Below are 15,857 nucleotides of genomic sequence, written 5' to 3' on the forward strand. Positions count from 1 at the left end.
TTTTTCTGAACAGCAATAGACCTAAGCTTGTAAGATAGGTTCTACCTAAGTCAGGAAGTAAGGAAACACTGACTATATTTGAAACTTGAAATATCTGTGGGTAGAGATGATTTGTCATACCTCACTGCTCCCTCCCTTTAAAAAAGGCTTGGATGAAACAGACAGGAATTTACCTAAAGGTAAATCACTGAAATCAAAAGATGTGTGCATTTGAGGATTCACAACAACACATACGTGCACCGGAGTCCTGTCCGATAATTCATCTTTGTGGCAAATGAATTGTATGGATTCCACAAAAGCAGTAACTGACCAGCCGTGCACTCCTGGTGTCCCCTGCCACAGCATGCAGAGACACAAAGAATGTAAAGTTGGTGCCAAGTTGCCATTTTTCATTGTTCACCTCAGATTGATTTTTAAGGGGTTTAGAATAATTGCCATACTCATGTGATCAGTTAACAAATTAACTGACTCTGTGGGACTTCATATTCTATAGGAAAACTACCGAAAGAACATTCATGTAATTTTTGTTTTCAACTTTAAAAACTTCTGTTTAAAAATGCAAGAGTGTGTGTCAGTGAGAGAGCATGAGAGACCGAGAGAAGGCGTGTTGTGTGTTGGGAGCTGGTGTTGGTGTTGCGGGGAGAGAATGCACTGCTCAAAGTATGGAAACCTTCTGTTCAGGACACTGATACCACAGGCTGTGTCCTTTGCCCACTTTCCCTCACTGTATACCGGTTTCTCTAGTTACCACTCTTGGAATGGTGCTGTTTCAGTGTTGGAATGTTGGACGTTTGATAAGAAAATGGATCAAGTTTAATGGCGCATGCTCTTTGTGCCACCAGCAGCCTCTTGCTGAGAGCATGCTCCAAAAGCGGGAACTGTGTGGCATTACACTGAGCATCTATATGCTTTGTGTTTCTGTGCCACAGAGAAGAGAAATGAACTGTGGCATTGCTCCTGCCTTCTGAACAGCTCTGCTCCGATTTAAAAAAAAAAAATTCACTGTGTTCTTTGTAAAATGGTACTGCATAGTGTTAGTTGGTCAATCAAATGTTTAAATATTAAATTAGGTGCCAAGCACCTTGGTCGCATATGTTTTAAAGAATGTAGAATGCATGGCATTGGGGTGGGCATGAGGGGGATGGGGCCAGAGCGGAAATATGAAATAAAACCTTATTTTCTTTGTAGGAGGTAGAATCAACTTGTGAATTTTGGTGGAGAGGGGGCAGCTTGGCATTCTTTATTCTCTTCTTGTCCTGCTATTTTGATCATTTTAAATAAGAAAAGAATGTTATTTTCATGCATAACTTTTTGTACTGAGTTGGGAATGCATTGTGGTCATATTTTTTGAGCATTTAAAATTAAACTGACTATGCACCTCTTTTTTCTTCCCTGTCTTCTACAGGATGAATTTCACCCATTCATCGAGGCACTTCTTCCACATGTCCGTGCAATCGCCTATACTTGGTTCAACCTGCAGGCTCGAAAACGCAAGTACTTTAAAAAGCATGAGAAGCGAATGTCAAAGGATGAAGAAAGAGCAGTCAAAGATGAGCTTCTCAGTGAAAAGCCTGAAATCAAACAGAAGTGGGCATCCAGGCTCCTGGCCAAACTACGCAAAGATATCCGCCAGGAGTACCGAGAGGACTTTGTGCTCACCGTGACTGGCAAGAAGCACCCGTGCTGTGTCTTATCCAATCCTGACCAGAAGGGTAAGATTAGGAGAATCGACTGCCTGCGACAGGCAGACAAAGTCTGGCGTCTGGATCTAGTCATGGTGATCCTGTTCAAAGGCATCCCTTTGGAAAGTACCGATGGAGAGCGGCTCATGAAATCCCCACATTGCACAAACCCAGCACTTTGTGTCCAGCCACATCATATCACAGTATCAGTTAAGGAGCTTGATTTGTTTTTGGCATACTACGTGCAGGAGCAAGGTAGGAGCAGATCATTCTTTCTTCTAGCATGGCAAACACTGTCCACAAACCTCACTTACGGAATATCTGGCTTGGGTTAGATGGTCCTTGAGGTCCCTAGATGTCCTCCGCCCTCTCTGAGTACAGTGGTATGCCCACTTCCATTCACATGTCCACTGCCATGTGGGAGTCAAGTAAATAGACACGGAGCTTTCATACCTGGATAGGCTTGGGTGTTTAAAGACAGACCACAAAGACATGCGTTTTTTTACACATGAGTAACACAGAGTAGTCTATAACATACAGTTTATTACACTTTACTATAACATATAGTTTATTACACTTTACTTTCTATGCTAGGCTAGATTTCTTGTACCTAGTCATCTTTTCCCAATTTGGAAATGTAACTTTATTTATAAATAGTGAAACCGCTATTTAGTAATCTTTGTATTAGCCTCATAACTAACGAGGTTAGTGAACTTTGTTCAGAAATCTAGTGCTATTGGTACTAAAAATAGAATTAACATTTACTATTGTAAAATGCTTAAGATAGCCACTATCAAAGCATAATCTTACATAGACCTAGATTTATTTGATTTTAATATTCCATCAACACCTACTTTTGATTATGCAATATTCGCTATAGATGTAATAGAATATTATTTTAGTGTAGAAGTATATAATATTTTTCCAGAGTGACTTGGGAACACTTTATATTGTTAGTTTAATTGAATGTAAATTCATAAAACTTACAAAGGAGAGAAGTTATAGCCTTCCTTAAGGAACATTTTAGGACAAAACCAGAAAGTGGACTGGTTACACTGGTTTAAAATAAATCTCAAAAAGAATGTAGAAACCGCATACCATACCTATGTTTTTTAAAACCCGATAAAGAGTTATAAATGTTGCCTGTACAATTACAGATAAGTGATATTGTTTTTCGAGTATTTTTTGGGTTAATGAAATATGTTTCCTTATTATTTTTACTTTTTTAAAGACATTTTCCTTAAGTAGGTGAGAATTTCTTCAAGTCAGTGTGTCAAGATATAGATGTCTTTGCATTAATAACAGTACATAGTAAAATGTCATTTAAAAAAGCAGCATACCAAAAGTGGCCTGAAGTTTGAGCTGCCACAGATGGTGGGTCATTTCTGAACTTGGCCTGGTGGGAGAGAAAATGGCCTGCAGATAGCCAGGTGGCAGACAGTTATATGATGGTGTTATATAAATGTGGGATTTAATAAATTGCTGTGTCCTTTATTATCATCCTAAAAAGTAAAATATAAAATTACTCTTTTGACTCAGAAATCTAGGTATTTACTAAATGCTTTTTGTCCTGATATTTCCTTCATATAGTTTTAGAAATATGTTGAAATGTCATTTAAACATTTTTAGTCTGATTTTAAATAATGGTATTGGATATCACTCACTTGGAAATATTATATTTTCTTTAAAAATAAAGTATTGCATTTACTATTTCCATGCATTTAAGAACTAAAGTCTGAATAATGATGGTTTGGGGAAAATATATTTTCATCTTGTGTGTCCTAAAATAAAAGCTCATTAACACATGACACTTAATTTGATTGACAGCTGTCTAGGAGGTGACATTTTTAAGGTGGGCTGTATATATGTGTTGGATTGACTATAAATGTGTTGTTACTGTGTTGTGAAAATTATGGCTGGAAGTAAAGTTTTAAAAAGTGGGTCATGTAACTTTTTAATACATAGAGAGAAGATTTCCAACCACCTCACTGCTGCTCACATTTTAACTAGCTTGAAGGCTAGTCCTTGAGGTGTGTATGCATGCATATTTACTCCTGGGGCAAGCAGCCAACTCTCTTAGTTTTGATGAACTGACAATAAAGAACGTATCCTTTGGATTTGTGAAGATAGATTGAAAAAAGAAAAAAATTGCATAAATGCCTTCTGCATTGTTCCATTGCTCAAGATAATTATAAAGTTTTAAACAACTCTTGGAGACCATATTTTCAGATAAAATGTTGATTTTGTTGTTGTTTCAGCATTCTCTCTTGTAAGAACCTTTTATCATTTTACCCTGTGTATCTAATAATGTGTATCCTCTGCTACCTGCCCCTGCATGATTTCCACTTAACATCTGGTGGATCTTTCTTGGAAAAAGTTACATCAGGGTGCTTTTGTGTTTTCTCTTTTTCCAAATTTATATCTTTTTCTTTGTCGAGTGTAGGTTAATTATGTCATTTTGCAGTGCAATTGATTAAAGAAGGCAGGTTTTATAAGTAAGTGTGTAGTCAATCAGAGAGCCACGTATATCATGACTTTTTATTTCTCCTCTAAGTACATGAAAACCTACCTAAGTCTGTTTTATAAATTAGGTGAAGAAGTATAAGAAGAAAAACATGAAAGAAAAATTAGAGAGGAAAAATGCAATGTTTGCAGCAGAAAGAGCAGCAAAATTACCTTACCCCCTTTTCTCTCTCTCTCCACTTCTAAACGACTAGGAGAAAAACATGAGAAAGAACAGGGAGAATGCCAAAGATGGTTGCCACTGCCACCAGGATTGGCATCAGACCCTCTTTGTTTAGCTCAGGATGCCTGTGATTTGTTAGTTGGCATCCGCATTGCAGTGTGGAGTGATGTTACAATATATTGACAATTTCCAGATCTAGAAATGTCAATAGTCCTCTTGGTTATTTATACAAGATCACATTCTGCATCTCTTCTGGAAGATGAAATAAAGACCAATATAATAAAGTTCCATTGTTGACCAACTTCCCATGCTTTCCTTTCTTCCTCTTTCTCTTTTGGTTCAACCCACACTTTTTTTTTTCCTTCTTCATGCCCAGCAGCCTCATCTTTTCTGAAATATGGAAAGAGTTACTAGAGCTTTGACACAAGCTATAATGCTACATCTGCATCTGATATGGTTTTGGGGAAAATTTATAAATTTTGAAATCATTTCTGATACATAGTTTAATAGGCTTTTACATCACAGGGCAGTATTTTCTTTAAAGCTCAATGTCTTTGTTATTCAGCTTCTTCTATGCATATAGTCCGGTTGACCCGCAATTCAGTCCATTTTATTATTTCTTTACATTAGTAAAGGGTCATGTTTAATATAGCTGTTTGCAAAATTACATGCTCCCCCATTTTACCTAAAATGTACACATCACCTGGGAATAACTGTGTTTAAATCCATAAAATCATTTGATGTTATTGATTCAGAGGGCTGCGCTTCGGCTGTTTCGTTGCTACAAGAACCGCCATTTTGTTTGTGAAGTGCCAGGCGAGAGGGAAAAAAAAGGCAGACACTGTGTTTGATGCCAATAATGGTTGCCAGTGGCACCGAGGTTGGCATCAGACCCTCTTTGTCTAGTTGCTGAATGCCTTTGATTCGTTGGTTGGCATCCGCATTGCAGTGGGCACACTGGAAAGTTTTTGACAATCCCTGAATGAAAGCTGCTTGCTTGTTTGCTGCAGCAAACCTTAGCTAATATAAAACCCTTCCTTTTTTTTTTAAGTTTTTTTTTTCTTTCTAAGATTGTGACATATTAAAGGAAAAATAGCTCTAAAGTATCGTCCATTTTCCCAAAGATATTAGAGATGTCCAGTGATTCTTGGGCAGGTGGTACCTATTTCCCCATATTGTCTTTGTTATTGCATTCATGAAAGCAAAGCAAAACAAAACAAAACAAAACCCAGGCAATCCTTGCACAACATACTTTCCTGGGACATAGTGTCCTGTAAGATGTGGGGTACACTGTGGCAAGTGTATGGATGATACACTGAACTTAGTGGGGTATGATGCATCCATTATGACTGACTGTTGCTTTTCAATCACATCACTTCTTATTTCTTATGCAATTTCTAATTCCCTCAATTTCCACACCTTCCAAGTTTTATAGAAACATTTTGAGAGGACCTTACTTTTCTTTCTGTTTGGTAATGTAAAACAGTGTGAATGTGGAAAAAAAAAGAAAGAAAGAAAGAAAGAAAGAAAGAAAGAAAGAAAGAAAGAAAGAAAGAGAAAACCTTAATGGGGTAACCTACATGTTAAGTTCTGGTATAAATCAGTCATTCCTGAATTTCTCAATCATGCATCAAATGTTACCAAATTCTCAGTGCACAATTCTGCATACCTGGACAAACAACCAAAAGGCTAAAATAATTTTGGTTGAAGTTTCCTAGATAGTTAACATTAATATTGCTTTCCAGTTAACCACCATTATCTCGTTAATTAATAAGAAGGATTAGCAGTTCTACCCAAAGGGCTGCACAGAAGGAAGTCTGGCCTATGGGAGGCCTTGAGTCGCCAGACTGTGTCCTGTCTGAAGAGAAGAGAGGCGGGGGTGTTGGTGGGGGCGACTGGGCTTTCTCTTAGGCAGGGAAGGGTTTTGAAGACAGACAGAGGTCACAACATACCAAGAGGTTTAAAGATCTCAAGAGATAGTAACTGTTGTCATGAATTTAACAGGTTAGAGTTTAAACCAAGTCAGCTAAGTGATTTTTGGACTGTACTTTGCACTCTTATTAAACATGTTTTGGAGAGCTGCACAGAGTTCAGCAACCTCATTGCTATCATGAACAAGTAGTTTCCTTTAGCCTTGTTGAACTTTTAAAATTGGGATCCATCTTTGGCAACTTTTGTTTTATTGTTAAATGTTAAATAATTGAGGTATACATCGAAGTTGTGAAAAATGTGACTTGTTTACAGGCGAAATTGTAATCATTGTTTTTGAAATAGAACCCTTCCTGGTTGTCACATGTCATTAGTGAGGAAGCAAATGCTAAGAATTATTTTCCTCCTTTAGTAACTGGGTTTCAGAATCCTTTTTTGGTAACAATTATTTCTTTATGAAAAGCTTAAGTAGATAATTGTTTGCAAGTTGACAGCACATTTTAACATTTTAATAAATTTCACTTCATTTGCAGGTATTTCCCATTAAGGGGAAAAATAAGCTTTCATAACTTGTTAAAATGAGGCTGCTCTGCAGGATAATTTGGTGTGCTTGCACTGTGAAATGCTCAGAGAGCATGAAGTTTGTGTGTAGGAGAAATACTTGGTATGCGTGTTTGATTTAGGGGAACCCTGTTAAGTTTTCCCATCTAGCACCCTGTCCTTGAGTGAACTCATGAACTCCAGTGCACATTTGTTTGCATTCTTGCTTATACACAATTCAAAAGATAAAGAAGGGCTCTTATTGGCATGTCTTGCTCCTTGGCTTAATGAGACCTTTGTGGGAACATATATTGTGAGATAAGATTCTTAGCAATTTTCTCACTGATAAGAAGAAAACAGAATCCAAGGGGCCAGAAGTTCACTGTTTCTGCCATGATGACCCTGACACAAGATAGCTTTGCCAGTCAACTCAAGAGTTAAATGCTGAGGCCCTGGTTGCCAGCTGGGAAAGCTTGGCATCTGTGTTCTGATATGGCAAACTAAGCTCTTGCATTGCTGCTAATATGATCTCATTTTTCAAAGGGAAGTGGAGGGGTGGGGGAGGGAGAGAGTGAGCAAGTTCATTTGTTATGATACTTATGATTTTTAAATATTTAAAACAACAGTTAGTGTGCTATTTTGTAGAGGCATCAAAGGTTGATAAGATATCCTATTTGATAGCATTAGGCATCTTTCTTCATCTTATGCCCTCCCCTTACATTACATTTTGAAATAAAAAAATATTTATCTAGATTTTGTGTGTTTGGATTTGCAAATGTACTATGTTATGTCTCTTGTGTGGTAAAATAACTCCAAATAACTCCATATACGTGAGAACCGAAATCATATTCATCGTTCAAGAATAATGATAATTTTGGGGAACTGAGCATTGCAACAGCTGGAGATGATGGTTGAGGTTTCCCAAGGGGTGACTGACTACCTGTTAGACACAGTTAAAGTGTGTGTGCCATGAGACTTAAGGTTGGGCAGGAGCTCTTTATAGAGGCCAACTATTGCCACTGGTTTAGTTCTTAAGTTTCTGTTTTCTAGAGTGGTATATAATAAACACATCCAAACAGAAGTAATATAGATTTGTAAAAGATTTACTAGGATTTTTAAAAACTTTTTTAGTTGTTTTTCCCTAAATTTGGAACTTAGGAGGAAGCTGCCAAACGGAAATTAAAGTTCTAATCTCCATTAACTTTTTCCTTTTGAACTTGGCACTCTAATATGAAACAACAACCCAAGATATTCAATTTAGTGAGGTCTTTCTCTTCATAAGCATTCATCTTGTTAGGTTAAACTGAAAAGTCTGCCAGTAGGCTTGAAAAAAAAAAAATCCTGATTTGTTTTTGGACACACCTGTTGCCATCTTTGCTGACCTGTTAGAATTTCAGCACCTGAAGAGCGAGAGACCCAAAGGGAGCCTGAGTCAGAATTCTCTGGAATTCTTAAGAACTGAGATAAATTGGTTTTCTTTTCTGTCATCACAGTGACTTACATGATAACTGACTTTATAATCAAAGGAATAATTCTTGTTTTGTTTGTAGCTGAAGGTTTATAGAGAGTGGAAATAGTATATGAAATATTCATTACAATAGCTTATTATTGAATATCTGAAAATTATGGGCCAAAGCAACAGGGATGCCTTACTCTGAAACTAGGTTTTGGGTAAATACTTATCTTTAGTTCATGAAAGAGTAGCATTTCTGGTTTGAAGCTGATGAGAGTAAAACATGTGGCACTTGAGTTTTTCAGTGTATATAGTACGTTGGAGCAAATGATTAGCCAGCATAATGTTCAAAAAAAGTTTTCCACCCCCCTCCATCCTTGTGGAGGAGGAATAATTTTAGAAATCTCAAGGACCAGTGGTTATGGGATCGGAAACTCGAGTCATTACAGCAGCATACCTCAGAGCCAAGCATAGCAAGAGGGGACGCTTCCTCTTGATCATGCTCACTTTTCTGTGGCAGTGAAGTTCGTTGTCTCAGATGAAAGTACGTTCTTAGGTCCCTGAACCCTGATTATGAGATGTGGTTAATCTAACTGAATTCAATTGTTGGGATTTGGGATAGAGAATAAATTATCGAGTTGCAGAGAACTTTCAAAAACTCAAGAGTGTGTACTAAGAAGTGAGTCTGTGGGATTAGTGTGTATTGACCAAACGGTGCAGGACGTGAGAGTGATGGAACTTGAATGGTTATGCTTTTTGGTTGCTCCATTACTCAGAAAATTGGAAGAAATGGCTACCAATTAACCAATGAGGTGGGAAGACGTTTAGGCTGAATTGAAGGCTAATGCATATGTTTAAGAAAAATCCTCAAAATTTAAATGAAGCAATATTTTAAGAAGAGAAAGCAAACAGTTCATGTGCATAAATATACTGTTTATAAAAAAAAACACACAGACATACATTTTCTGTTTATGATGATAGTTTTAACAGGACTGCATTGATGAATCACAGTCAAATTAAAGAACTCTGAATAAAGACTATATAATTGAAAATATGGGGTGATGGATGAAGTAATTTTACTAGCTGGAGGTTGTATATTTTCAGAATCCCATTTTAGGGCAGTTCAGAGCCTATAGTAAGTTATTGATAAAGCACAAATTAGTTGAAATAAAATTTGTTTAAACAAGTACAAAATAAAGTAAGAATTGCCTTTGAGGAAAAAAAGTCTTTAATGCTAAATAGTTGTTTTAAAATTCTAGTTAGCTTTAACTATTTCTCAAGGTGGGAAATAGAATAAATATTACTCATTGACTTCTAAAATACATATATATATCCCATAAAACTACATAAAAGCATTTAACAAACACCAGTTAATATTCGGTGACAGTAATATATATTCTGATAATATAATAAAGGTAAAGATTTAAAAAAAATGAATTTTCAGTACACATTGAAAAAAATGCATGCAGAAATGTATTCATGTTATCAATGAATGTAAATGCATAGGACAAAATCTAGTCATAAGTACAGATGTTAAAAAAGTTATTTGAAATAGTGCATATTCTGTAATTCATATAAGTAGGGGATTATATTTATGCCTATGTTAATAACATGAGTATGTCAATATGAAGTCTATACCCTTCTATTAGCCAATTCTAAATTGTGAAAAATGTTCTTGCTTAGGACAACTTGTATTTTATTATTCTGACATCTGCAGTTTCTGGATGGATTACCTTAAATTTGCTATGCTATGTTAAAAGCCTTGTTTTATGAGGTCGGTCTCAGCTTCTGGCCTTGGTGTCAGGAACCCTGCTACGTGATGCAACTTGCCTTGTTAGGTTTAATTGACCAAAGCTGATGTGTTAAAACAATTCATTTGTGCTGTAACTTATGCCCTGGCTAAGTTGCTACCTGAATCCCTTGACCTTGACTTGTCTGGGTCATGGAATGGCTGCAAGCTGTTTGACCTTTCTATTGTGTAGTAATGTCACTGTTTCCTCTTATTCTTTTATGGTAATAGCTGACAAAAAGGCCCCAGCCCATACTTTACACACCATTGGATTCAAGGCGTCCCTCTCAGCAGCTATGTCTTCTGTTTGACATGGTCTGGCTGTAGAAGTGAATTTCTTTTGTTTGCTGACAGTGATGGGGACAAATTTGAAGCAGTCCTTGTTACAAGAGGTGGGGGATAGTATTCTGGAATTTGGAGGGCTTTGGATTGATTCTTCTTAGATTTTCGATGTCTGTGTTTTATGATGATACATATCACAATTTCCTATTCCCCACTCCTCTGAGGTTGACTTTTCAGCCTTTTATATTTATGGTTTCCCTAACAATTACTTTTCAGCATTTTCAGTTGTTATAATAAAAATATTTTACTGACATTATATAGGGCTAAAGTGGCAAATTTATTTATACATTTGGTTGCTAATGTATAAGTCCTAAAACAACCGATTTTGAAACTTCACACTATAAATCTTTGCCCGGTATTGGAAAAAATGTATACACTAAACATGTAGGATAAAAACAAGACTATTTAAACATGAGAGTAATCTGGTAACTCATGTATATTATTTTATAATTTATATTATAGTTTAAGGGAAACCTTTAAATAGCTAAATTTCATGAAATAGTAGCGAACCATTAGTAAATATGAAGATTTTATTTCAGTGGGCCCTTTGCCAGTATGTAAGATTAACTATTCCAATGAATATAAAATTGTTTTTCTACTTTTCGTGAAAACCTCATGTGCAGAAATAGAGAATTTTACCTCCGTTCTCTTCTAAAGCAGTGAAATAATTTTATTTTTAAAATATTGGAAATGTCTTCTAAAATGTTAAAACACAGATATTTTTATCCTACAAAACTTTTCTTTGCCAAATATGACATTATAGTTCATGATTTTTCCTATATTTGCCAGATTAAATATTTGAAATTCAAGCTGTTACATTTTATTTTTAAATTATTAGAGGAAAAAAGGAAGTTTAAGTTAGAATGTGCATTTCCTTCCTTGTACGTCGCATACTGTTTATACATGTGTGTGGATACACTGACAGATGAGGGACAATGTGGTACAGGCACTAGACCTTGGGAATAGCTTAAGACTTCTTTATTCCCATTTTTAAAATATCTGCAAAGAGCAGGTGAGAAGTTTTCTTTTTTCTTTTTCTTTTTTGTGCTCTCTTTTTCTTTGGGTTGTTGTTGCTTTAATCTGTTTTCCTCTCCAGGAATATTTACAAGACCAAGGAATTTAAACACTTTGGGAATTAATCACGTTGATAATGCAGCATCCCATGGAGCAGAGGAGGAAAGGCGAATGAAATGCACTGAATCTGATTTTAGTCAGTAGCCCAATTTTCCTCTCCTTTCCTATAAAGACCACTTGAGAGTAGGAAACATCCCTCTTGCCTTTCTGCTCATTCATTGGCAGCCCAGTGGTAAGGCCAACCTGGAGCTGTGTTTGGATTTGGTTAGTGGGCTAATGGGCCACATGGCAGTGGGACTGTGGTATGAGAGCAACAACCAGCCCCAAAGGACTTAACAACATCTATGATTTTCTCCAGACATCTGCCCCAGTTCTTCCCTTGAAAGACTTTTAAAGTGATCTAAGCTGTGGAGTTAAAGAGAACCATGGATAATTGGTGAGTGCTGTTTGTGTGTGAGTCTGTGTGCAGGCATGCACACACGTGTGAGTATGTTGTAGGGAGTGGAAGTGGAGTACTGAAGTTACAAGAAAAGAGAAGTGGCAGGAAATAAGGTAGTCGGCTTATTCATGTACTAAAGAGCAAATAATATGCAATTTAAATTATTCTGTTATCCTTTGAGTTTGGATTTCTCTTGGAGTTGAGCAAATCTCCCTTCTTTGTGTCTTCTTGGGTTTTGCAGAGCACAGAAAGTGCCTTACTGTGGCCGTTATAACAACATAACAGACTGGGTGGCTTATAAACACCAAATTTGCTTCTCACAATTCTGGCAGTCCAAGACCAGGCGCCTGTCTGGTTGAGTTCTGGCAAAGGCCTTTTCTGGGTTGCAGACTGTCTTCTCCTTGTACCCTGTCAGGGCCGAGGAAAGTGAGATAGTCCCATGGTGTCTCTTTTAAGGGCACTAATCCCATTTATGAGGGCTCCACCCTCTCGATCTAATTATGTCCCAAAGACCCACCCTCCAAATACCATTACTTTAAGGTAAAGGATTTCATTTTACGAATTTTGGTAATACACATTCAGTCTATACCAGACAGTGTGTTCCTAGAATCCAACATTTTGAATTCAGGTCTTGCCTTTTATCAGCTATATGACTTTGGTCAAGTCACTTATACTCCAGATACTTTGATTTTCTGTCTTATAAAATAAGGATTAAAATGCCTACTTCACGGGGCTGTTTTAGGATTAATTGAAGTAATTCATATACGTAAAAGCAGTAATATTAATGATAGCCATTATTACTATAGATGGTGGAATATGGTGTAAGGAAGACTTCAAGAGTGAAGAGAAGAAATGATTGAATGTTGGGACGAGGGTTCATCAATTAGTTTATATGAATCTCCCATGATAAGACATTCCAAAGAAAAAATAACAGTCCTAATCACCGTGGTGTGTATCAATATTGATTGGTGAAAATTCAGAATGTCAGCATGCGAAGTTAGTTCATTGTTAGAACCCATTTAATTTAAAATTAGCTATATAATTTTGGAAATACTTCTCAGATTTACCAGAGAGAAAGTTCTTGATCACTGTAGAGGTATTTGGAAAGAAGGAATAAAATAATTTTATTCATGGCTCTCTGAATAAATAACTTTAGTGTTGACTAACGGGTGTTCTAGTGAGTACTTGTAATTCATTGCACTGCAGTAAAGGATAAAACTTTCATGTACAAAAAATTAAGTTGCCAACATTTGGGAGAAGTACACTTACATTTTAGATTTGGTTGGACAGAAGTGATGATGATGTGGCTAGGCTGGATCATTCTTTCAAAGGAGCAAGCTGCTGGCTTTTGTACTCTAAAGTCTGAACATGTCATTTAAAAACGACCCTTAGTTGGATCAAAACCTCAAATTGTTTAATTGGTTATGTGAATTATTTTGATTTTATTGCTATTTAACTTTCTTCTCCTTTCAGTCTTTTCTATTTCTCCTTTTTATGCCTTTAAGAAAATTAAATAATTAAACAAGCTCTAGAGAAAAGAAGTTAATATTTATTGTGTAGTAGAGTGATTTCACTTTTACTAAGAATAACTGGATGCCAAATGGGCAATGGTTAAAACATTTACTTCTCCTTACCAAACTGTGATTGGGGGTTGCCGTGTTAGACTTCATTGGCTCTGGTTGATTGGGTCCGTGTGCTCATGGAGCTACCTTTGTGCTTCAGATTCCTGGGAACTAGCTGGCTGGTGCTTGGTTCTCCATGTTTAGTGGGTTGTACCCCTCATTCACTTCACACAGCACGTTTGGCAAGTGGACAGATTAATGCATATCCATAGCCTCTTCAAGGGAAATACCTTAAATCACAGGTCACACTGATGCACTGTAAAAAAGCATCATATTCCTATATGAAGTACTTTATAATAATATTTATCATATACCTAGGGGTTCTAGCCAGGAGTTAATAGGAAAAGTTGTTTCACTGTTTGCCCATTAGTTAAAGGGTAACTAGGGTGTGCACAGAGCAGAATCAGAACATTGATTAGCTTGTTTAGATTTTGCTACATAATTTTTAATAATCCATGGCATGCTTTTTCTTTTTGAGAGCATTCTTGTATTTAGTTGCCATTCTGTTTGTTCATGGGATACAAAAAAATAAAAATGCATGGGATACACAAATAAAAATGATGGCAGAGGAATTTGGTTTTAGGTCTTTCTGATGCATTTGAAAAGCTTTGCTTTACACTTAGGATGTAAGTCACTGGAACCCTAAAATGAAGCATAAACGTGCATCTTAAATACTGGTTGTCTTTCGTAGACTCTCAGAGATACTGATATGTTTCTTTACTCCTGATGGTGAAGCTTCAGTGTTTCAGGATGTGACTTGCAGTTACCACGTAACAATTTCTGTTCTATTTACAGTCTCCAAATAAGGGGAAAGCTGCTTATAGTAATATGAGGATCACTGGTTTTACAATAATTAAATAGACTTGTTATACTACATTAATCCCTTTTGGAACATTTGGAATGACTTCTTAGTACCAACAAACACAGCATTAGGACCTACAATTAATCTGCTTTTTGTATCCATCATTTGTATAATATAAAACATGTGTATAGAGTAACTATTTCAGGTTTAAGATGAGTTCATGGGAGGACAAAATGAAATTATATTGGACTCTTGAGCAACATGAATATAGTTCCAAGTACTGATGAAATATGGAATTCATTTAGAATCAGTATAGGTAAACAAATTATTTTTTGTAAGTTTTTATTTTTTGGTGAATACCACATTTTGACTCAGAATTACTCTCCCGTGAGATCCATGTTTTGTACATGATGCACAGATGTATGCAATTAAATAAATAAAACATTTATTTAATCAAATATCTAGGAGATTGCATTAATACCTTGTGAGCTTGAGATTCTGGGTATTTGTCATTGATACAGCTATTTATTAATCCTAGTGAAGATGAAATAGACCCTATTTCAAAGTCTGGACCAGTCTAGTTTTGTACATAGAAATGGTTGAAGCTAATGAAAGGCTCTGCATTCATTGTTCAAAAAGCATCATTATGGATTTGCTGAAGGGACTCCTGAGTTGGGATTATGTTGTGTCTCCTGTGGTAGAAGCCCCATGAGGCATAATTTCCTACTCAGTGTGGGCTCCTTTATTGTTGTTGAGTTTTTCACACTCAGGATGTGAATTCAACCTTGGTGTTCCAGTAACAGAAAAATAATTTGTGACGGATGAAGTATTAGGCCCAATCCTAGGACAGACTGCATGTGTATGTACAGAGTAGTATAGAGATGCTGAGATTAGTGAGTGGTTTGCAGCCATTTTAGACCATGTGCCTGGGACCAGCTAACACATTGTCGGGGAAAAACATGATGTAGCAACAATATTAGATCATGCAAATGAGACTACTGAATAGTAATAGTTATGGGCAATATTTTGGAAAACACTGATTAGTGACAGTTTTATTACAGCAAATGTATGTATCAAGTCCCCAGATTTCATTGTAATGCACTGAAAACAGATGTCAAAGTGTCCCAAACAGAATTTCATGGTTAATCTACATATTGCATGGAAAGTACAAACAAACCATTTAGAATTCTGTTATTTAATCCTTTTAGAAGGAATGAAAATATACAATTTAGATTTACTCCATTCTTTCTTTTAATTTCAGTTTTTGTTTTCTAGGGGCTGACGATAAATTATTTTTTGTTTGTTATTTTCTTAAGATGCATATGGGAGAAGACATATCTGCATATGGACATGATTTTACTTAATGTACTTTAAACTGTAAGTTTCTGAACATAAGGTTGCGTTACAAAGAAGAAGAAGAATAAAAATTGGACTCTACATTATTTAGTGACCTGGCAATGGAATTATTTTCTTCTATTTTTTTTGTTTACTGACTCTGG

At 36.2% G+C, this 15,857-nt stretch overlaps 1 protein-coding gene across 7 annotated transcripts in view; it reads left to right on the plus strand.

Annotated features, from left to right (window-relative positions):
- Positions 1-15,857, plus strand: part of NFIB (nuclear factor I B) — a 433,171-nt gene that overhangs the window by 217,464 nt on the left and 199,850 nt on the right. For all 7 annotated transcript variants that reach the window (XM_081278616.1, XM_081278617.1, XM_081278620.1 and 4 more), the window contains one exon: positions 1,406-1,937. In XM_081278616.1, the coding sequence (XP_081134742.1) occupies positions 1,406-1,937 (532 nt within the window). The remainder of the gene's footprint in view (positions 1-1,405; positions 1,938-15,857) is intronic.

Source organism: Spermophilus citellus (genome assembly GCF_964194105.1).
Source record: "Spermophilus citellus genome assembly, chromosome: 2".
NCBI classification, from domain to species: Eukaryota; Metazoa; Chordata; class Mammalia; order Rodentia; family Sciuridae; genus Spermophilus; species Spermophilus citellus.